This window comes from Adiantum capillus-veneris, chromosome 13, assembly GCF_014529385.1.
Source record: "Adiantum capillus-veneris isolate H3 chromosome 13, ASM1452938v2, whole genome shotgun sequence".
Classification (NCBI taxonomy): domain Eukaryota; kingdom Viridiplantae; phylum Streptophyta; class Polypodiopsida; order Polypodiales; family Pteridaceae; genus Adiantum; species Adiantum capillus-veneris.
Genome location: NC_140943.1, coordinates 64,780,402 through 64,804,129, shown reverse-complemented (window position 1 = coordinate 64,804,129; position 23,728 = coordinate 64,780,402). Strand labels below are relative to the sequence as shown.

General features: G+C 44.1%; 1 protein-coding gene across 1 annotated transcript in view; it reads left to right on the top strand.

Moving 5' to 3' along the window:
- Window positions 1-5,578: 5,578 nt before the first annotated feature.
- LOC147444160 (uncharacterized) overlaps window positions 5,579-23,728 on the top strand; it is an 82,177-nt gene continuing 64,027 nt past the window's right edge. Inside the window, exons 1-3 of the mRNA XM_086526867.1 lie at window positions 5,579-5,738; window positions 6,155-6,252; window positions 6,332-6,457. Of these exons, the coding sequence (XP_086382993.1) occupies window positions 5,624-5,738; window positions 6,155-6,252; window positions 6,332-6,457 (339 nt within the window). The 5' untranslated portion in view covers window positions 5,579-5,623. The remainder of the gene's footprint in view (window positions 5,739-6,154; window positions 6,253-6,331; window positions 6,458-23,728) is intronic.

Here is a 23,728-nt window from a genome sequence, read left to right as displayed (position 1 = left end):
GTATGAAAATATCAAGGGACAGGACGAAGAAGACAATAAAGCTATCTCAAGATGATTACATCAAGAAGGTACTAGAAAGGTTTGCAATGCAAAATGAAAAACCAGTTTCTACACCTTTGGCTGGTCATTTTAAACTAACGAAGGATATGTGTCCAAAGACATAAGAGGAGATAGCGTATATGTCTAAAGTTCCATATGCTGCAGCGGTAGGTTCTCTAATGTATGCTATGGTCTGGACAAGGCCAGACATTGCACATGCAGTGGGAGTTGTGAGTAGGTTCATGGACAACCCAGGTAAAGAGCATTGGCAAGCTGTGAAGTGGATACTTAGGTATCTAAAAGGGACAACAACAAATACTTTGTATTTTGGAGGAACTGATATTTTTCTAGAAGGGTATGCTGATGCAGATATGGCAAGTGACAAAGATACTCGAAGGAGCACTACTGGCTATGTGCTCACGGTTGGAGGCACAACAGTAAGCTGGGCTTCAAAGCTGCAGAAAGTGGTTTCACTTTCTACCACGGAAGCAGAGTATGTAGCAATGACGGAGGCAAGCAAAGAAATTCTGTGGCTCCATAGATTCTTAGAAGAGCTTGGATTCAAACAAGACAATTGTGTCTTGTACAGTGATAGCCAAAGCGCTATCCATCTTGCGAAGAACTCAGCCTTTCATTCAAGGACAAAGCACATTGAGGTGAGATATCACTTCATACGCACTCTTTTGGAAGAGGGACAGCTAAAGCTAGGAAAGGTGCATACAAGTGAAAATCCTGTGCAGACATGTTTACAAAGGTGGTCAACAAGGAGAAGTTGAGCTTTTGCTCATCTTCAATCGGCATTCAAGGATAAGAAGCCAGAATGGAAAGCAGTCACAGGTTTGGTTTGGAGATCAGTCTCCAAGTGGGAGATTGTTAAGTATGGAGCCTAATTTACCCTTGTAATTTTCTGTGGTAAAAGCGCACATTTGTAAGGCCCCCATTATGAGGAGAAGCCATCGTGCGTGAAGGAAAATCACTCACCGGAAACCAAAATTTTCACGGACAAGAATCAGGGGCAACTTTAGAGGCCTCGCTCCGCCCCCAGACTTTTTTTTCGCCGGAATATTCCTTTTCGTCGGAATATTATGGCCGGACGGCGGCCGGAAAGTGGTCGGAAAACAACCGGTCGGTTGGCCAGTGGCCGGTAGTCAATGGCCGATGGCCGGTGGTCGGAAGTCAATGGCCGGTGGCCGAATTCAAAAGCGGACTTGTCTTCTCAAGGGCGGCCACACATGGGCGGATTGGAGGGTCCGATTTGGACTTATTCGCACAAGGGCGGCTACACATGGCTGTCTCTCATAAGAGAGGGCAGCCCTTTTGGCTTATAAAAGGAGGCCATTTCTACACACATTTCATAGTGTGAAGTTGATGCAACAAAGTGAGTGTGAGGTGGTGAGAGTGAAGCAAGGCGGGAGCTCCATTAAGGGTATAATCCCTTTGTAAACTACTTCTTGTTTTGAAGTACTAAAGCCATTGAGTGGCTGCTTTTCCGTGGACGTAGCCCACATTGGGTGAACCACGTATATCGTGTGTACTCTCTCTCTCTCTCTCTCTCTACTCTATAATCTCGTGTATGTAAATCTGTCTCTCTCCATTAAGTAATCTACTCAATTATCTATTTAGCTACGTCTTATTTCCTAACACTTTGTACTTGCACACTAATGAATACATTGTGTTGTATGTGCTTGAGATTCTTCTGCTTCTATTTGCTCTGTGTGTGTTCCTTGCAACTCCAAACTTAAGAAGGCCATTGGGGTTGCAAAAGAGATTCCTTTATCCTTTGCACGACCAATACTCTTCGTGTTTCAGTCTTGTACTTGGAATATAACTTGTTGACAAGTATACTATAACACCGATTGCTCTAGATAGTCTCTCTTGCTAACATGGTTATGGGTGTAGTCTGGTGTGAAGGATTTTGAAAAATATCCTTATCAATAACCATGGCTAGATGGTGCCATTATTGCATGTTTATATTTTGTTTTTGTGTTGGGAGCCTTCACGTCTGTATGGAGGCTTGTATGGAGGCTGACACTTCTTGTGCTCATCTCATTTCCTTTTTTGGCCTACCCCAAAGGGGGAAGGCCTTAGTGATGGTTTCCCTTTTTGCTAATGAAAAAGAGAAGATTATTTTAAAAAAAATTACACAAATTTTTTAGATGAAAGAAATAGAAGTTCCTCGTTAGGAAGACTCCTGCAAACAAGATAATGATGCTTTTATAGGTGGGGGGAATTGGGTGATACTCTTAATAAATAAAACACTCATCAAGATTTTTGACTCAGAACGAGTGGTGGGTCTGGTGGCCTCGATGTTGAAATATCCGATCTTGAGCTTAGGGGGAGAGAGAGATGAACGTTAAACTCCAAGGAAAGATGAGCGGGTGGAAAATTGGGAACATGAGCCATAATAAATTAATTCGAGAAGAGCCAATGGTGGCTAATGAGTTAGATTCTCTCCCATGCTCCTGTCATGTGCGCTCTCTCTCTCTCTCTCTCTCTCTCTCTCTCTCTGCCTTTGCATGGAGAGTTTGCCATTGGAGACGGTGGAGATTGGAGTTATGGTCGCCACCTTCTGCTTCGAAAGCTGCACAACCTATCTCTCCCTCTCCAAGTCGTCGCCACCTTCTACGTGGAGTTCTGGCCGTTGCCACCTTTTGCATTGGGTGCTCATGCGTAGCCACAGAATTTTATTTTGAAGCTGCAGGGCGTTGAGTGTGTGTGTGTGCGTGTGTGTGTGTGTGTGTGTGTGTGTGAGAGAGAGAGAGAGAGAGAGAGAGAGAGAGAGAGAGAGAGAGAGAGAGAGAGAGAGAGAGAGAGAGAGAGTTGCACCTTCCTGTGAGGAATGTGGAGCATAGCGCGTTACAGTGAGCTTGCTCTCTTTCTCTCTCTGTGGGCTCATCATCTGAGAGGAGTGTCGGCCCTCTCCTTCCACATCAAACAGAGAGGCTGAAGAAGGAAAACATGCAACTTGCATCTGAAGTTCAAGAGATCTGATGAGAAGGTGTTCAAGCATGCTTTTGGGAATGTCCCGACACCCGAGGATTGGGAAACTCTTAATAAACTCTCTGAACATATATATATATATATATCTTTGAAGTTGCACGGTGCACGCCAATGACGTGTTTCAAAATGCCGCAAGAGAAACTGTTCGGCAACTACAGCCATGGTGGTGAGCCTGTCAAAACGCCAGGCATCACCAGTAGGACTACCACATTGTAGCTTTGACCCCTTCCAATGGGCCTTTATCCATTCACGTCTTACTTGATCTGCTCGATGCAGTTGATGTAAGTGCACTGACGACCTCGCGACACTATGCTGCAAGCTCTGTATTTGTGTTTGTGAGGAGTCAATCAGGAAACAATGCGATGCGGCTGGGGTGGTCCCATGTGCCAATTGTGAAGTGCGGCCAAGTTGGTTGTGATGGTGTTGCTCTCCAATGCCACTAAGATCGGGGACGCTGCCAAGCTAGCTGACCAACTACTTTCCCCTATCGAGACTAGGCAGACAACACGAGCCGCATCCTCAGTGTGCTTGACGTCTTCACCACCATCAAGATTGTTACCAATGGAAGCTCCAACCCGCTTTGCAAGTCCTTCGTACTTCCTGAGAACCTGGGCACCCCGATAGCCTCCTCCAACCTATTCAACCCTGCAGGCCAAGCCTCACTACCAAGTCCCCGGTGGCATTCCCTTCACCCCGCTTGGCTACCCCACCGTCTGCCAGGTCATGGGATGAGAGTGGAAATGGTTCTTGCTCGAACAAAGGAGAAGCTGGGCTTCAAGTCATAAATCCTTTCAAATATTGAGAATTTGGACTCTCTAAATAGCGGCCATTTCACTTGCTTTGTATGCCTTATTTGTTGGCATGTTGCATTTTATTTCCCTTGAATGTAGCATTGCTATCATGCTATTGATGATGATGTTGATGATCGTGTTGTTGTTGGAGCTATTGTTTGGCTACACGAGGGGAAAACAACTAGTTTCCCACAATGCTATCTCGATCCTCTCTTAAAATTTTTGGCCCAATGACATGCTCCAGCTTCATGGTACTCTTCTGCATCCACACCATCTTTGCGAGAGGAAGCATCAAGAAGCAACTAATGCCCTCCCCCTTCATACCCCAACACACTTGCACATGACTAGTCTCTGGTGCAAATTTGTACACAAATAGTTGTGTGTGCACGAGAGTTGTGATATATAACCTTTTGCCTCTAGAAAGTTGGTAGAGAGTCTGTTGTGAGGAATTATCAACGTCCCTATCTCTCTCCTTGTGCTTGAGATGCCATCCACGCTAAGGACACACCCTTGTAGGAGTCATCATTGTAGAAAATGGGTTGGTGGGTTGCATGATGGTGCTTGAAGGGTTGCACAATGGTGGTGATGAACAAGGGGATTGTTGGCCCTCTCAAGAAGAGAGGGATTTCTCCTCGTGGAGGTGTTGCTCTTACGTGACGTGTGGTTAGGTTCTCTATTTTTCTTTTCTTTGTTGACATTGCTCGTGTGACTATAAGTCCAAAGTTAGTTGCAAGTTTCTTTAATCAAAATGGTTTAAACTAGGGTTGTGATTTGTTGTCAAGGTAGTATAGTTGCATATATCACCAAGAAGGAGAAAATATTCAAAGTCGGCTCTGGCTTCATATCAAAGAATATAAAAGAAGAAGAAATGGTATTCTTAATTCTCGATCAACCCTTTTATTTTCTACTCTTGCCTTTTTGTGATTCTGAAAGGCACCAAGCAAGGTGTTTAGAAAAACATTGAAAATGTACTTGGCCTACTAGATCAGTGTCTTTACATGGGGATTGCATGGTTATGTGTTGTCATTGAGTAACTTGCCTATTATCTTTATTGCTCTTCTGAAATCATAGGGTCAAGCCTCGTCTACAATCGAGGAAAGGCACTTCTCCCCATCTCCATCGTCACGACTTGTGTGCGTGCGTGTGTGTGTGTGTGTGAGAGAGAGAGAGAGAGAGAGAGAGAGAGAGAGAGAGAGAGAGAGAGAGAGAGAGAGAGAGAGCTCAAAGGTATCTATTGTAAGTCAAATAGATGTCTTTAATGGTTTTCTTGGCAAGATGACATGTGGTTTACTATGTTTCCATCAGTGCTTAGGTGCATCTCATGCATGACCACTCTTTTCAAGCTTTAATTTTGCGGGGGAATGGAGCTCAATGCATCACCCACATTGGCTTTATAGTAGGCCATAAGACCAATGCATGCATATGAAGCATAGATGTGAGCATATGTATGTATGTCAAGTAAAGATGTGAGCATATGTATGTATGTGCAAGCCTTGTAATTTATCACTTGTTAACTATTGCAATGATGGTATTAGCCTTCCCGTATTCATCTCAAGGGTAGGCCTTGTGATTTTATCACTTGTTATTTATACCATAAGTGCACGGGGATTGTATTAGGAGAGGACATACGATTTATAAATGTTACCGAGTCGAACTCTCCATTTACCTACATGACTAACTTGCGTTAGGTTAAAATGACTTCAGGTAGAACTCGATTGGGTTGCATAAGAATCCTTCTTTAAATAATTAGCGCAGAATAGCGCGTTGGTGCGCTACTTCGTCAGACGAGGACGATGGTTTCCGCGAACGGGGCTGCCTCCTTTGATCGCCCAGCTCAGGCGCTGCGCTTGCACAATACTTTATCCGCCTCCAAAGAACCTTTCTACACCCAAGATCGTTCCCGTCGAGGTAAGGCCACTTCCACTTTCAGTTATACCTTCACTATGAGTGAAGCCCGCTGTGATGGTGTATCTTTTGAGGAAAGGAAGAGCTTAGCTCTGGCCTGAACACCAAGTTTTTGAATATGCGCACCATTTCAAGCTTGCCAATGACGATTAGCACGAGTAAAGGTTAACAGCCTCGTGCCAGAAGATGCTTTGTCTGAGTGGGCAAATATAGTTCGTCCACTGGCAATTGTGAGCACCATTTTAAGTCTACTTTTTGGATCCATGTAAAGTAAAGGTCAAAAATTTCATACTGCAATGTGTAACTAGTCAACAAGATTGGAATGTTTGCGTATTGATGCAATCCAACTATCTATGGAGTAGATTATGGATGATGTTGAGTCCAAGCTACTGACATGTGTTATATTTGATATTTGATAGTGACTTGGTATATATGTGGGCCAACAGTTTATGATTCATCGCATCTTGGTCATGCGCGCAACTACTTGAGCTTTGACATTCTTAGACGAGTTCTTGAGGTTTGTGAAATGCTTACTGAGATCAATCAGCAGGTTTGCAGTGGAGATGAATTAAAATACAATGTACTTTTGTTTTTAGGGTTATTTTCACTACAATGTGCTCTATGTTATGAATGTCACTGATGTGGACGACAAAATCATAAATACGGCTCGAAGGAATCACTTACTCAGTCAGTTTCTAGAAACAACAGAAGATCCGAGTCAGGTATGATTAGCTGGTTGTTTTCTAAATAAAAGCAAGATAAGGCTATTTGTATTTTTTGGAGAACATTATAAAGATGCTGAACTCACAGAAGTAGGATGCAGCCTTATTTTTGCATGTTCTTAACCTTTGATTGTAGTTTACTACCGTGCTCTATTACTGATAATCTTGAGAGGAAGTGGGTCTGATTAGTGTTCAAGGCAAATCTGGTGCATATTCTAGCGGATAAGGGGCTGGATTGCTGGCTTGCCTGGAATAAAAGAAGCATTCATAGCAATTGTGGTGGGGTGAAGTTTGGACTTGTACACAATGGTGATCTCCTCGTGAAGATACACGATGAATCTCATGCTATAAGTACATTTGTGCCCATCTTAATATTTTCTCAGTTGGATGCTCAAGGAAGGCAACATTGCTAAGATGCCACAATTTTTCCTCCTTGTGATACGTTGCCAATCATGGGTCAAATCTGGTGATGGTGAAGAGGCCATGGGCCTACTTGTTGAGATGCAATTTGTCTAGCTTACAAATATAACGGGAAAAGCACCATGTGCCAACGGAAAAGAACAGATGGAATAAAATTTAAGCACTTCAAAACAATTGACTCGCCCGACCGTGGGAAAGTATATCAATGGACTTCATTTTTTATCTTCCCAAGACTCAGAGCGGGCAAGATGGCATTTAGACAGTCATCGATAGATTTAGCAAACAAGCTCACTTTGTTCCCAAATCATTTGGCTACATTGTTTCTTTCGTAGATTTTTCGATTACATGGTATGCGCGAGTCTATAGTTTCAGATAGGGATCCTTGCTTTACCACTTTGTTTTGGAGGGCAATCTGGGAGAATATAGGTACGCGGCTATAATTATCGTCCTCTTTCCACCCACAGACAAATGGGCAGTTAGAGAGAGCGAATCTAGTGGTTTTGGACTTGATAAAGTCATATATCTTTGAACAGAAGACTCAATGGGAGAAGTATTTGCCTTTAATGGACTTGGTGCCTTACGCCTGTCAAACTTGACCTTTTGGAATACTAAACATCTGCGAACAAACTCGTCCACACATACTAAACAATTGCAAACTAACTCGTCCACATATACTAAATAATTGCGAATAAACTCGTCCACATCCTTTTTGAGGCTCAGCGAGTAAAAGAACCGCTCCACACCTTGAAAGGTGGTGTTGATGCCGCGATGGCCCAAAAAAAGGTGGAAGTGGCACTTTGTCAAAACCTTGTTCCGCAATGCTAGCGTAACATACAACAGATTTTTCCACATCAAATAGCCTTCCTTTAGAGAATAGCTTGCAACTACCTCCCCACTCTGTAATCGATCAAAGATTTCTATAAAATCTGGGTCTGTGGCGTACTGATCTACCATATTCTCGAAGCTGTGATGGAAAATTGCCAAAATAGCCGAAATCAGTGGCTTCTTAGACAATGCGTCTGCCACCATGTTTTTCTGTCTCTGAATACGAACGATTTGAAAGGGAAATTGCGACAAAATGTTTGCCCACCGCGTTTGTTGTTTTGAAAGCTCTTTCTAAGACAAGAAGCATTGCAAACTCTGATAGTCGGTGAACATTCTGAAGTCGGCTCCAAATAGAAAATGGTGCTGTTGAGTAAGAGCATGGATAACTGCCAAAAGCGCTTTCTCATAGATGTGTGCAACCCGTTTTGGGCGTCAAAACATTCTGCTCTCATAAGCTACAACATGGCCTTCCTGCATTAAGACCGCTCCTAGCCTGCGACCACAGGCATCACACTAAACTTCAAATGGTTTTTTGCAAGTCTGGTAACATCAACAGTGGACCAATTGTCAACTTTTCTTTGAGAGTCTTGAAGGTGGCAATCTCAGATGGTCCCCAAGAAAAAGGAACCCCTTTTTGTGTCATAATATGCGAAGGAGAAGTGTAACAGACTTGGACACTCCAAGTCGAGAATCTACCGCGACAACACAAATAACCACTTCAAAACAGTTCACAGTTCACAATTGATTCGACAGTGGCCTGGTGGAGTTCCGTGCCTAGAGATATTGGCCTCAAAGACTGGCGTCCCTTTCGGTATTTCTTTTTGTATTAATCTGTGTTCAAAGTACAAGAGTGCGGGCAGGCGCTCACACTCAGACTCTGCGTCTAGATGCTCTGAGTTGTGAGTGGTCTACCCACTTATTTAAAGAGTACAAGGGATGCCAAAAGCAGAGCCCCCAAAAGCTGAAAATCAAAAGCTCTGATAAAATAAAGCTTTTTTCTCTCTCAAGGCTTTTAAAATAAAATCTCTACCTCTCTTTAACTCTTTCTTGCGTAGAGAATAAAGCAAAAGCAAATAAAAGCTTTCTCTCTCTCTTGCGTAAAATAAAGTAGCAAAAAGCTGCGCCAGATATTGCCCCAAAAGTTGCACCGTAAATCGTGGGATCTGTACAGCAGGCCTGCCACGTCATCCTGTCACGTCATTTTTCCCGCAAGCTACGACCATGTCAGCAATTTCAGCCCACCATGCCGGGACTAGGGGAGGTGTGTGTAAACACTGGGCAGCCACGTCACCAGTTTGTGACATACCCCCCTCTTGAAAGCATTGTAATCGCCCTCGATTACGCCTGCAAAACAGACAGAAGCCATAAACTGCCTTAGCAGACACTGACTGTTAGTACATACGCACTAGGAACACACATCTAGCACATGTACCAATCGACAGTCACATCACACCACATCACAAGACATCACAGGACATTCAACATTCATTCGGATCTTAGACCATGATTTATCGGCAATGCAGTTAGCAACGCATCTAGATCCACTCAGGACCTCATAGATGCCCGATTGTCTAACCCCTATTGCAACCATGTCTATTCGAGATCAGTTAGACCAAAATGCTGCAGTCATTTCGTCTATCAGTTCCTGCACTTAAAAACAAGTCAAGAACAAATCAGTTTTATATTCAGGAATTCCACTTCATAAAGTCATATAGCAGAATAGTGTCAGCTCTCAGTATCCCTGAAGCTCAAAGAGACATCAATGACTTTAGTATTCTAAAAATCAAGGCATGTGTTGACAAAGGAACGGAGTAACCCTCCTCTTGTGCAACCCACTGCACCAGATCTCCGGCCAAGCTGAATGCGGGGTTCCATTTGGAGTAGACTAGGCTAAACCAAAAGCTTCAAGGTAAAGGTTTACCATTTAAGGAGTATCTGCTAGATCCTCCTCCTCTATCCACTTCGCATTTAATGCAGGATAGTTCTTGAATTTAACCAAGAACCGCCTTCGTACTTTACCCTTAATCTTTCTGTCCTTATGTGCCAAAATCTGTTCAGGAACAAGGATCTCCTCGTTTTCTTCCACTTCAGGTTGCTCATGGGGCTCCCCTTCTTCGGGCACATCAGCTTTAAAAGGTTTCAAGAGACTCACATGAAATGCATTGTGAATCTTCCAAGTGTCAGGTAGTTTCAGTTGGAAGGAGACATCATTGATCTTTTTGGAGATTTGGAAAGGTCCTTAGTATCTGATACTAAGCTTTGGAAAAAGCCTCTCCTTTCCCTTTTTCTTTCTTAGGCGTGCCTTCTCAAAACGTAAGAGAATCCAATCATCCTCCTTCAATTTCAAATCGTGATGATGGCGATCCGCTGGAGATTTCTGCAAAGCCTCGCGGACCTTGGCAAAAGCAATGTCTAAGTCGCGCGTGTACTCATTAGCTTCAAAAATCTTATCTTTCATGCTTAGGAAGGGTGGAACCTTCGCAACACCTTCAACAATCTCAAATGGCGCTTTCCGCGTCGAAGAGTGTTTCGTGTTGTTTTAGGCAAATTCCACCAAAGGTAGATACTTTTCCCATTGACTCTTCTGATCCGAGATATAAGACTTCAATAAATCTAAAACCACTAAATGGGCAATCTCAGATTGCCCATCAGTCTGCGGGTGGAAAGATGAAGAGAACTGCAACCGCGTGCCAATGTTCTCCCAAATTGCCTTCCGAAACAAACTCGTAAATCTGGGGTCCCTGTCGGAGACAATCGTCTCGGGCATGCCATGTAATCTGAAAATCTGGGCCACAAACAGTCTCGCTAAGTGATCCGGCTTGACTGTTTTCTTCACTGGAATGAAATGAGCCGTCTTGCTAAATCTGTCAATAATAGTCCAGATACCATCGTGACCACTCTGTGTTCTCGAGAGATAAAAAATGAAATCCATGGCAATACTTTCCCAGGGGCAGGTGGGTATGGGCAAAGGCTGTAACAATCCCTGCGCTTTATGCGTGTCAAACTTGACCTTTTGGCATACCAAGCAACTGTGCACAAACTCGTCCACATCCTTCTTGAGTCTCGACCAAAAGGAGTATCTCTCTACCCCTTTCATGGTGGTAGCAATGCCGCGGTGACCTGTAAAAGGCGGAGAGTGGCATTCAATCATAACCTTTTCCCTCAACGGCTGTGTAACGCACAACATGGTCTTCCTCATCAAGTAGCCATCCCGAATGGAATATCCCGCTATTGTCTCCGCATCCCGTATCTGTGTGAAAACGTCTGCAAAATCTGTATCCGTGGCATACTGATGGACCATCCTCGAAGCTTCTATGATCTATCGCGGAAATAGCCAGAACCAACGGCTTCCGAGACAAAGCAACTGCCACTAAATTCTTCTATCCCTGAACATGGACAATCTGGAAGTGAAACTGTGACAAGATGTTCGCCCACCGCATCTGCTTTTCCTATAGCTGCTTCTGTGACAAGAAGTAGTGTAAACTCTGATGGTCTGTAAAGACAGTAAAATCCGCTCCGATTAGGTAGTGCCGCCACTGAGTAAGAGCATGGATAACCGCCAAAAGCTCTATTTCATAAATCTGTGTTGGCAATTCCGGCCTTGAGAACAATCGGCTCGCGTAAGCAATGACATGGCTTTCTTGCATTAAGACCGCACCCAGACTACGACCACAAGCATCGCAATATACTTCAAATGACTTTTGCAAGTCCGGCAAAGTCAAAATTGGTCTCGTAGTCAATTTCTCTTTCAAAGTCTGAAAGGCAGTCACCTCTGTGGGTCCCCACGAGAAAGGGACTCCTTTCTGAGTCAAGATATGCAAAGGGGAATAGCAACCTCTGCAAACTTTCGAATGAACCGCCTGTAGTACGAACACAATCCCAAGAAGCTTCTAACTTCATGGACATTCTTCAAATCGGGCCAATCACCTATAGTCTCTATCTTGGCCGGATCCATCTACACTCTTGCTGCTGACACAATGTGTCCCAAAAAGTGTATCTTTGGTAGGAAAAATTCACTTTTCTTCGCATTAATCACTAACTTGTGATCTCGTAATGCTTGAAAGACTTGAAGCAGATGATCTGCCTCATCTTTGGAGAAAACAAGGATATCGTCAAAGAAAGTGCCAACAAATAGCCTGTACTCTCGAAAAATCCTATCCATCATCTGATTAAATGTCGCAGGAGCATTGGTTAAGCCAAAAGGCATCACCAAAAACTCAAATAACCCAAAAGTCGTCCGAAAGGCTGTCTTGTAGACGTCTCTCGGCGCGATTCGGATCTGATGATAGTCACTCTTCAAATCAATCCTGCTAAAACACGAGGATTCCCGTAATCTGTCGAGTATATCATCAATCCTAGAAATCGGAAATCTGTTCTTGATGGTGATTCTGTTGAGAGCTCTATAATCGATGCACATTCTCCAAGATCCGTCTTTCTTCAAAACCAACAACACTGGAGAGCAATACAGTGAAGTACTAGGCTAGACAAGACCCTTTTCCAAGAGGTCTTTCACTTGGTTCATAATCTCTTCGTTTTGAGCTCGGCTCACACGGTAAGGTGGCCGGTTCAGTGGTGTGCTTCCATGTATCAGATCAATGGTATGATCTTCAGGACTAGCGGGTGGTAACTTGCTTGGCAGGCCCTCTGAGAAGCAATCGGCATGAGAGTGGAGAAAATCTTAGCGTTCTTTATCAAGTTCAGGCATATTTGTCCTATCCTCATCACTCAACTCTTTTCATAAAGATCGAGTAAACAAACAGATTAGATTTCATTAACTTTGAAATTGTCACGTGACATCCCAACCCTATGTGTCCGTGGACAAGCTACAGCATGATCAGGGTTCAAGCAGTCCAGTCAGTCTAGATTTAGCAGTGATCTAGCACTTTTGTGAGTCTATTCGTAGACCGTGCATGCCCAGTCACTTAGTGTAGATGCATATCCTCTGGTTGCACACAGCATGATCATCAGTACAGATTCAGTCAGGGGAATTTTCCAGTGCATTTAGCCTATTTTTCCTATTTTTCACTTATTATTTTTAAGTGACTTTCCAACAAAAATAGGTAGGGCAATTTTGCTAAGTTTGTATATAAGCAAACCCAAGTTAGCACTAAATGGCAGAAGAGGCAGCAGGAGCTTCCCGCTCAACAGGCACCTTCTCAACAAGAACCCCATCAGAACCCTGGCGTTTGCAGATTCCCTTCATCGCCGAACATTTCCCTCACTTGGCGTTTTCAGCCTTGCTTGATCGCCATCAATAGTTAGCCCTAGTGTTTCCAGTTTGGCATCGCCATAGATACCTACACCCTAGCGTTTTTGACATCATTGACCTCTCCACCAAACTGGTGTTTTTCAGTTGTGCATGCATCGCCATCACCCCTGAACCTCAGCATTTCACTAACGCTAGCAGTCAGCCCCCAACGTTTTTGGTTTTCAGCCTTACCGCAGCAGATGCAGCAGCGTTTTCAGCTTTGAAGACGGTAGCAAATTGAGCCCTAGTTGGTTGCAGAAGATCTCCATTTTCATCCCATAAATACACAGCCAAAACAGTCATTTTCAGCCACCGAAACAGCCCCGAAATTCAGCAGATAGAAGACCACAGATTTCAGCCCTAAAGTCGTCGTCGTCATCACCGTCATGGTCATCGGCATACTCCCAGATCGCATCAGTCCATTGCATCGTCATTGTACCACTTTGTGCAATCAATAAGTAGACCACTCTCGCCGACGACGCCTTCGAAGGAGGGTTTTACAACGTCTCTGGTGTCGTATCTCTCTTCTCTCCCTATCTCTCAGTCTCATTCACTCGCACGCACAGTGTCCATTCACTTTGTTGTGATCATAGCACTTTCCATTAAGAACGGAAGGCTCTCCCTTCCATAAGAACTAAAAGGAACACTTGGGCACAGTTCGGAGCACTCATCTTGAGCAAAGCGCAAACAGTCATTCCGTTGCACCTAACATTGGTATCAGAGCTTTGGCAGTGCTCTGCATCACTCAAGGAAAGAACCACAAGAACTACTAGAAATTTTTTTGCTTGTTGAGGTCGCACGAACCCAAGTTCGCTTGGGCTTTTCGATTCCTAATCGTGTTTTGTTGAAGAGTGACAGCAATCCCAAGAAAGAAGGGCTTGTTTAGCCTGTCCTTGTGTCTCTTTTCACTTATTGAGAGCGGACCGTGCACTTAGCGGTCGGCCAATCGACGTGAGGTGGGAAAACGCAACCTTGGTGTGAGCACAAGGCCGCCAAGGGGTGCGTCCGCAGAAAGGAGTAGAACTCGGGTGAAGAGAAGATCCTTCTCAAACACGGTTTGCAAGCGAAAGAAAACCTCAAGAACCTCAAGAACCCAAGAACCAAGACCCCCAAGAACCCAAGTTCCTCGTGAACTTAAGAACCCGAGACCACAAGAACTCACAAGAACCCACGACTTCAGAATGTTCATCACTTGAAGCGGAATTGATACTTCGCTTGGAGGTGATGAGCATTAGAGAGGCGAAGAAGAATTTTCCCCACCAAGAGGTTTTTCTGACCCTTCCCCGTCTACATCAAGGATTGCACTAACTCCTATGGATGCTTTGGAACAATTGTTTCTGAAACAGAATTTAGAACGTGAAGCAAGAGACGCAGAAAGAATGGGAGAAACGAAACGCAGACAAGCAGAAGACAAAGCAGAAAGGGAAGCCGAAAGAAAGGCAAGACAAGAACAGCGCGACCGACACATGCAAGAGTTCTTGCGACTCTTGTCTCCGTGCAGACACAGATGCAAGAGATTCAGGAGACGGAGACCCTCTCAGTCTCTTCTTCTCCAAAGCATGACACACAGGCTTTAAATGACAATGCTTTGCATGTTGATACGCATGATGTTTTGGATGATTATGAGCAGCATGATGATGATTTGATTGACAATGATAAGTATGATAATGATGAGCATGATGATTTGAATGACACTCACAAGCATGATGAGTTGCATGAAGAAGATGTGATTGTTCACAAGGATGATGTGTTAGTGGATTTTTTTTCTGGCGAAGCTAACCTCGTTGTAGATTCGATCAATCACGCAGAACCGATCTTGGCTCTCGAGTTAAGGTCCACAGAACCCCCTCAGAAAGAACCCCTTCAGGAAGAAGCGATCTTGGCTATCGAGCCTATGTCCAAAGAACCCTCACAGGAAGTATTATGTGTTCGCATGATTGATACGCACACATTGTTCGAATGTTTCATTCATGATCGTTTCCCGTGTTTTAGTCAACCTCGTTATGTGATCCCTTTTCCTAGGCATGACATATTGTATGTTGAACACGTTTCTCTCATGGATGAGCATGAACGTATGCTGATTTTTCATGAAAAGCTGAAAAGTATGTATGTAAGGAAGTCACATTCCATGTCTCTTCCTTGGCATGACACAGTGGTAGAATGAGCACATGAAAGTGTGAGCACCAAGCGTGGGCATTTCCATTGTGTTTTGCCACAGTTGATTGCTCTAGATCATACGCGAAAGATTCGATTGCATTGTTTGCGTGTATGTGGTGAACGGTTTGGCACTCCGTCTATTTGTTCATCTACATTGCATGCACAGTCTTTAGCGAAGACAAGATTTTTTCCACTCACTTTACATGGAATGGGTATGTTTATGGAAGTGGTTTCAGGAATTTTCAGCCATGGAGATTCTTGAAGATGGAAGAAGCAGGACTCTAGACGAAGTTGAAGCATCGAAGGAGCCACAAAGACTTTGAGTCGCTTTTGGCGCGGCCCAAAGAAGCAAGTGTTGCAGACCTTTATGAAGTTCAAGTACCGCATGACCCACACATCAGAGTGGGCTGGCGAAGAGTCCCTTCCAGGATTCCGGATACTAGTGGTGATCTCCCTCGACGCCATACAGTTCAGTACCAGTACCTCACTTTGAAAAGGAGGGGATGTCACGTGACACATCCCAACCCTACGTGTCCATGGACAAGCTACAACATGATCAGGGTTCAATTAGTCCAGTCAGTCTAGATTTTGCAGTGATCTGGCACTTTTGTGAGTCTATTCGTAGACCGTGTATGCTCAGTCACTTAGTGTAGATGCATATCCTCTGGTTGTACACAACATGATCATCATGATGTATTCCCTTCAGAATCCATCAGATTCAGTCAGGGGAATTTCCCAGTGCATTTAGCCTATTTTTCCTATTTTTGGTATTTTTTACTTATTATTTTTAAGTGACTTTCCAACAAAATTAGGTAGGGCAATTTTGGTAAGTTTGTATATAAGCAAGCCCAAGTTAGCGGCACCTTCTCAGCAAGAACCCCATCAGAACCCTGGCGTTTGCAGATTCCCTTCATCGCCAGACATTTCCCTCACTTGGCGTTTTCAGCCCTGCTTGATCGCCATCAACAGTTAGCCCTAGCGTTTCCAGTTTGGCATCGCCATAGATACCTACACCCTAGTGTTTTTGACATCATTGACCTCTCCACCAAACTGGTGTTTTTCAGTTGTGCATGCATCGCCATCACCCCTAGAACCTCAGCATTTCACTAACGCTAGCAGTCAGCCCCTAGCATTTTTGGTTTTCAGCCTTACCGCAGCAGATGCAGCAGCGTTTTCAGCTTTGAAGACTGTAGCAGATTCAGCCCTAGTTGGTTGTAGAAGATCTCCATTTTCAGCCCATAAAAATGCAGCCAAAACAGTCATTTTCAGCCACCTCGCACGCACAATGTCCATTCACTTTGTTTGTGATCATAGCACTTTCCATTAAGAACGCAAGGCTCTCCCTTCCATAAGAACTAAAAGGAACCCTTGAGCACAGTTTGGAGCACTCATCTTGAGCAAAGCGCAAACAATCATTCCGCTGCACCTTACAAAAATGGCCGAAGCCGATACAATAGGGACAGAATCGCCCTTAAGTTTTAATGTCAAGTACAATGGTTCTGCCCTTCTCTACGGTCAATGTCGCTTTCCTCGCCTTATAGTCGACCACGGCGTTGTTCTTCTGGTACCGGGGAATTCCCAAGAGGACATCACAACCTTCCAAAGGCATTATGTAAAAGATCCTCTCAGTAGTCAGAGAGCAGTTCTTCTACTCTCTCAGTCAGAAGAAGAAAAAGGACAAGAAAGAATAGAGGACGGGCTTTCGCCCCGTTCTTGTGCTTGTAAAGATTCTCCCTTAGTAATAAAGATATTCTCTTTATGGGGGGGGGGGGGGGGGGGGGGGAATCTTCTGGTCCCCAATGACCTCGAGAGTAAAGCTTCATAGCCTTTTGCAAGGCTTCATGCAATCCTGCTTCAAACTTACGCATCTTCTCCGAATCGTCAATCTTCTTGAATGGAGGACTTTCAAGAGAACGTCCCAAAACCTATCCACATAGCGTGGAACAGTTTCGTTCTCTGACTGTGAGAGTCGATCCCATTCTTTCTTTACCTCTTCCTCATAGTCTGGAGGAAGGAACTGTGCGTAGAACTCCTTCTTGAAAACAGTCCAATCTTGGGGTTTGCGGATTTCTAAGATCAGGGTTAACCACCAACTGTTGGCGGTGCCTTTCAGATACATACTGACATGGCGAAGTTTGGATCTTTCTTTAAACTTCCCTTCTGCAAATGCAACTTCAAATTGGCGGATGAAAGCCAAAGCTTTGTCATTATCACGCCGTCCATTGTAGGTGTTGAATTTGATATCTTTTTCTCCTGACTTAAATGTTTTCTGCCTGTGGTGTTTCTGCCTGTGGTGTTTCTTCTTATGGTGCTCCTTCTTTCTATGCTTAGACTCCTTGTGGACAGGAGTCTTTTCCCTTGAATGCACTTCTTGCTGCGACGAATCGTCAAGAAACATGTCTTCTGGAGCCACTATGTCATCCAGATCCTTCATGCAAGAAAACTGAGGAGAATCAGGAGGATCCTGCACTTGAACCTTTTAATTAAACCGCACATGCCTTTCTGGAGGTTTCCTTTGCCTCTCGTGCATGCGGGAGGTTCCAATTAAAGGATCTTTCCTTGGTTCTGCCGCATTTGGGTTCTGCAGGATTTCTCCGACCCCATCGGCACTTTCTCCTTCCCTTTCTCAAGAGTATGGAGAATCTTTTGGACTTATGGATGGGAGAGAGCTTTTTGCAACTCTACCACCTGCTGTTGAAGGAGAGAGCACTAACTCTATCTCGCGTCCTCCCATTTCTACAGTCTGCCAAGAGTCGTCAATCCCTTAAGGAAGAGAGAGATGACCTTGCTCTAATACCACTGTCACAAAAATATGGAAGCGAAAATTGACTGTTAAATGCAATTTATATACTCAAGAGATTTTGGAGAGAAAGAGAGAAGCTTGACACATGAAGCAAAGCACTTATCATGCCAAGCAGAAGGCTCTCCATGAGTAGCCTACCTCTACTTCTTCTTCTCAAAAGAAGAAAAGAACCGCCTCCGAAGCAGAAGCAAAACCAAATCAGCCCAAGAAATATCTCTCTCCTACTGAATTGAGAACCTACATCAGCGAAGAAAGGTGCTTCAAGTGTGGACAAATTGGATATATGAAGGGTGATTGTCCTACCAAAACTCCGCAACCACCCTCTTCCAATGCAGTCCCAGATGTACAGGGGAATACAACCAAGGATGGAAAAGAAAGAGCTCTTCTCAAAGCATGGGGTAGCATCAACAACCAAGGCGCTCTTATTCTGTTTGATCCTCGCAGTACAGACAACTTCATCTCTACAAAGCTAGTAGATGACCTGAATTTACAGCCCAACCGTTTTGGAGTTTCTATTCAAGCACAATCTGCTTTCAAAGGGTAGAACTCTAGTTTTACTCCAATCATAGGGAAGCTGAATTTAAAGGTCGACAGCTACAAAGATCCAAGAGTCTTTCTTACTAGCTTCACTTGAAGGGTGTGATGTTATCTTGGGAATGCCTTGGCACTACATGATGCATCCCATTCCTGACTATGTTTAGAAAACTTTATCCTTTGATAAAAAAGGAAAGGAATATCTTGTATTTGCAGATGCAGGTGATTGGCGTATCCCTATCGCCAATCACATTGCAAATCAAGAAAGTAATGAAAAAGTGTGTTTCAGCGTACTTGATTTTTGCAAGAGAGAGAGATGTGTCTGCTTCACAACTTTCTTCCTCTTTAGAGCAAAAAAGACTTAAGTTATTAGAAAGCTTTAAAGATTGTTTTGCAGATGAACTTCCAAATGGACTCCCACCTCCTCGACATGAGGATCATACAGTTGATTTGATGTTTTCCTCCAAATCAGTCCCCTTATCGAGTTAGTCTAATGCAGCAAGAGGAAATCCTCAAGCAGGTAAACGAACTTTTGGAGAAGGGCTTAATAAGGCCTAGTATTTCTCCATATTGTTCACCTGTCTTGCTAGTACAGAAAAAAGATGGCACATTCCGCATGTGCATAGACTATAGATCTCTAAACAAGATCACAATCAAGAATCGATTTCCAATCCCTTGGATTGATGACATTCTTGACAAGTTACAAGGAGCAAGTGTCTTTAGTCATATAGACTTGAAGAGCGGTTATCATCAAATCCGCATAGATCCTCAGGATGTGCATAAGACTTCATTTAGAACAACCTTCGGGTTGTATGAATTCCTAGTGATGCCTTTTGCTCACTAATGCACCAGCCACATTTAACAGAATGATAAATAGAATCTTCCACTCATATAGAAGCTTTACAGGCGTTTTCTTCGATGATGTCTTAATCTTCTTAGTTACGGAAGACGAACACTATAAGCATCTCGCATTAGTGTTTGAAGAACTACGCAAACACAAATTATTTGTGAATGCTAAGGAGAGTGAGTTCTTTTTAAAAGAAATCCATTATTTGGGCCAAATAGTATCTCACAACCAGGTGAGAATGGACCCTGATAAGATTCAAGGAGTTGTAGGATGGCCTACGTCAACTACAGTACATGATGTACGAAGTTTCCTTGGCCTCTGTTCCTATTATCGGCGTTTCATTCGAGCTTTTACCGCTATAGCAGGTCCCCTCCATGACCTGACAAAGAAGCGGATTCCATTCCATTGGGGGTCTAGACAAAAACAAGCTTTTGAAAAGCTGAAGTATCTACTCAGTCACGGACCTGTTCTCACCGTCCCTGATCTTCGCAAACCTTTCGAGGTATACTGCGATGCATATGGAGATTGTGTAGGAGCAGTTTTAAACCAAGAGGGTCACGCCATAGCCTACGAAAGTCGGCGCCTTAAAGATGCAGATTTGCGTGTTTCCATATACGTGAAAGAGCTAATGGCAATAATCCACGCTCTTTCCATTTGGAAACACTATCTGTTAGGAGCTGATTTTATTATCAAGACAGATCATTAAAGTCTTTGCTACTTTCTTACACAGAGAAAGTTATCAGAAAAGCAGATGAGATGGGCCAACTTTCTTTCAATGTTCCATTTTCAGATTTTACACACTTCTAGAACAAAGAATGCAGGTGCAGATGCTCTCTCCAGGCGTCCAAAGATCAATGCATTGACAACAATTTATCATGAGGAACTAGAATCTCTCAGTGAGATGTATCCTCAAGATCCGGACTTCGCTACAATTTGGGCAGATCTTCAAGCTGGTCACTCGAGGCCACCTTATTCTATTAGGGATAATACGCTCTATCATCAACAAGCAATATGCATAGCTCAACCCTTACGACAGAAGGTGATGGATGAAGCACATAATTCTCCTTATGTCGGGCATCGGGGAATTGCTGCTACTGTCACTAGCGTGTGACTACTATCTATCCTTTCTGCTGATTGCTTTCTTATTATTTATTCATTTTCACTTTTTGGAAACACCCCTCTGGAAATCTAAAAGGTTGGACAAGGACTATGGTTAGCCAAAGTGGAACCTTTGCTACAGAGGCTACATTTCAGTTTTTGGTGTGGCTGCAATGTACAAAGAGGGTCAGATGACCTAGAAAGATACAATGGCAGCATCTCCTAAAATTTAGGGAACTGCTATTTTGGGACCTGAAAATGTGTTCGCGTCATTATCTCCGGAATGACAAGGGGAACATTTTATTACTCTGCCGTGAAGTCAACTGGTCGGGAGATTTTTAGGCGGCAACCCCGAAACGGGAAATGGCTTGTAAATGTGCCAAGTGGCTCATTTTTGTGCACTTTCCTCATGCATGAAGAAGTGGCGCTGATTTTAGAGGGAAGAGGCTCATTTGCAGCTTCTGTCACAGGTTGAGAGCTATGGAGTGCTTCCTTTCCCTCTTATGTACAATGTGGTGCCAAGAGTGATGCCCTGCACGCTACGCACTGCCCTCTCTCTCCCCTATGGCAGTATGTTATGCCCCTCTAGTGGGCTTTTCAATTGACCAATGTACAGTTGTGTGGGTTCATGCGCGATTGCCGAGGCAAGAGCCTCTTGCACAGGTACTGGATTAGCTAGTGGCTAATCCCCCGTAGGTACAGGTGATTCGGAGAGGTTTCACGTGCGAAATCTCGTCCGATTCAAAGGGCAAGTAGCCCTACAGGTGCCGGAGCTTGAGGACTTGCTACGGATGCGATCGGCACGCAAAACGGAGCCCGAAACAGTGAATTACAGCTTGCTGTGTATTTTTGCAGGTTTAGGGTTTTGGCCCTAAATGGACCCTAATATCCCCAGGAGGTTCGGGGACGCGAGGGGACCGCTGTACAAGTGATCTGGCGCATTTTCGGGGCAGAAAACAGAGAATTCAGCGTGCTGCAGATTCTCGCCAGGTTTTGCAAAGTGTCCGTATGCGTCGGGAAAGTCATCCAATGCGTGGAGATACTGACTGTGAAGGGTCCTAGTACAGTTATGTTGCCGAAATCAGGCCAGAACAGTTGAAATTCAGCCAAGATTGTGCGGGTCATCTTGTAGGGTACCACAACTTTTATTCCCTCTTTTAAAGAATAAAGAAATATTGAAAGGGGCGCCTCTTTAGGGGCCAATGTGGTGTCGGTCTTCTCATACAGGTGCAATCTAGCAGCCTGTATCCCTTTCCCCTTTGTTGTGTCTTGAAAGTACAGGTAAAGTGGGCGGCAAATTAAATGGGTGAAAGCAAATAAGGTTTAAGTCTTAAGGTCTACCGCCCTTTTTGGATTAAACAGGCCGGTTTCATGGTTCCATCGCCGGGAGTAAATCACTTTTTCCCATAGAAGTGAGCCTTGGTCAGTTTGGTCTTGAAGACACAGGGGATCATAGACCAGACATAGGAAATTGCAATTATGGCTGACAGACCAGATGATGTGACTGAAGAGGTTTCCTCTTCGCAAGGTCAACAGACACATGAAGTGGGTGAGTCTTCAAGACCACCAGACGGATGATGATATATTCAGGACCCAGTTGGCTACTGCTGTGGCTATGTTCACACAGGTAATGCAGAACCCGAGGTTTTTAGCCTTTCTGCAACCTCCTCTTCCGTCTCAGCAAGTTGGGTCATTGGATCATATTCAAAAGCTTGTTAAGGCTCAAGCACAGGTGATTCATACTGCAGAATCAATAGAAACACCTGTACACTTGACGGAGACCATGCAGTCTCCACAACCTATGCATAAGGTGCAAGAACAGGTGGCTGAGATGCCAGTCTTTCAAGCTGTACCAGTTCAGCCAGCCACTTTTCAGCAGCCTGTAGATGGTTCTAATGGGTAGGGAAGCAACCTACAGGCTATGCAACAAGTCTTCCCACCACCTTCATGACACCCTGGCTATTTTGGAGGTGGATCGATATTCCAGAGCATGGCTGGTCATGCACTTGGAAATCAGTTTTACACGCCAGGAACAGTGTTCGGGGGTGCTCAAACAATGATGCCTAACCCCATGTATGGTGTCACGGGCATGCTAAGAGGGTTTCAAAGCACTTAGGGCCAATTTGGGATGCCACAGGCAAATTTTGGTATGGCTGGAATTACAAATCAACAGCCAAATATTACATTTCTAGGTCAACTTAATTTCGGTCAAGGAACATAGATGAACCCTAACAGTGTTCCCATGTTTCAGTCAGTGTTCCCATGTTTCAGTCACTTCCATATGACAACTTAACGCTGTTGGAGAAGCCAACTCCGTACAAAGAAGGTGGCAAAGGTGTGGCATTCACGACCTTTATAGGGTTTGATGACAGGAAGAAGGCTCTCTCATTCCTCTAGTAGTTTGACAAGGCCTATGTAGGGGAAACTTTACAGAGGCTTCAAAGGTCCGCAAGCCAGCCACTTTCTTGACAGGGAATGCGGGACAATGGTGGACAACTTTATTGCTTCAAGGGCAAGCTCCGTCCACATGGATTTACTTCAAGCAGATTTTTGCAGCAGCATGGTTATCTGATGACTTTGAAGTAGATGTCATGACAGAATGGCACCAGCTTAATGCTACCACTTGCAAGAATGTGGATGACTACAATTGGAAGTTTTGGAAAGCTCTACTTCCAGTAACTTCCTATAGGTTTGTGCCATTGACAGAACAGATTGAAAAATACTGTTGTGGCCTACCCAAAGGATTGAGAAAGTACTGCACGAAGACCAAAGTCACTACTTTGACGCAGCTCATCGAGGTAGCAAACATTGGCAATGGTTTGCTCAAGGGAGAAGATTGTGAATTTAATACTGGCGTCAAGGAAGGATCAGCCAAGAAAAATTCAGCGAAGAAGTACGCTCCCAATGAGGTTCCTAAAGGGACTCAGGAGCCAGCCAATGCAGGGAAAGGCAAAGCTACGGCTGAATCAGAAAAGGGACCAGCAAAGAAATGGAAAAGACGTTTTCCTCACAAGTCGGAAGAGCAAAAGAAGGTCCTTAGGTTAGAGAACAAATGCTTTATCTGTGAGCAGCCTGGCCACATTGCTTATAATTGTTCTCAAAAGAAAAGGCGAGCTGATTCTGAAGACAAGGAGGACAAGAAAGGAAAGAGGCCCATGGCTGGTCTAGTGCCAGATATGGTTGGCAACAAGCCAAATTCGGATCCAAGTGAGCTTTGCAGAGCATGGGGAAAGGTCAGGGATCAAACAGTCCTTATCTTCTTTGATCCAGGTGCCAACTTCATTTCCCCAGAATTGGCTTCAAAGTTGGGAATCAGACCTGAAGAGATGGGGTATATAG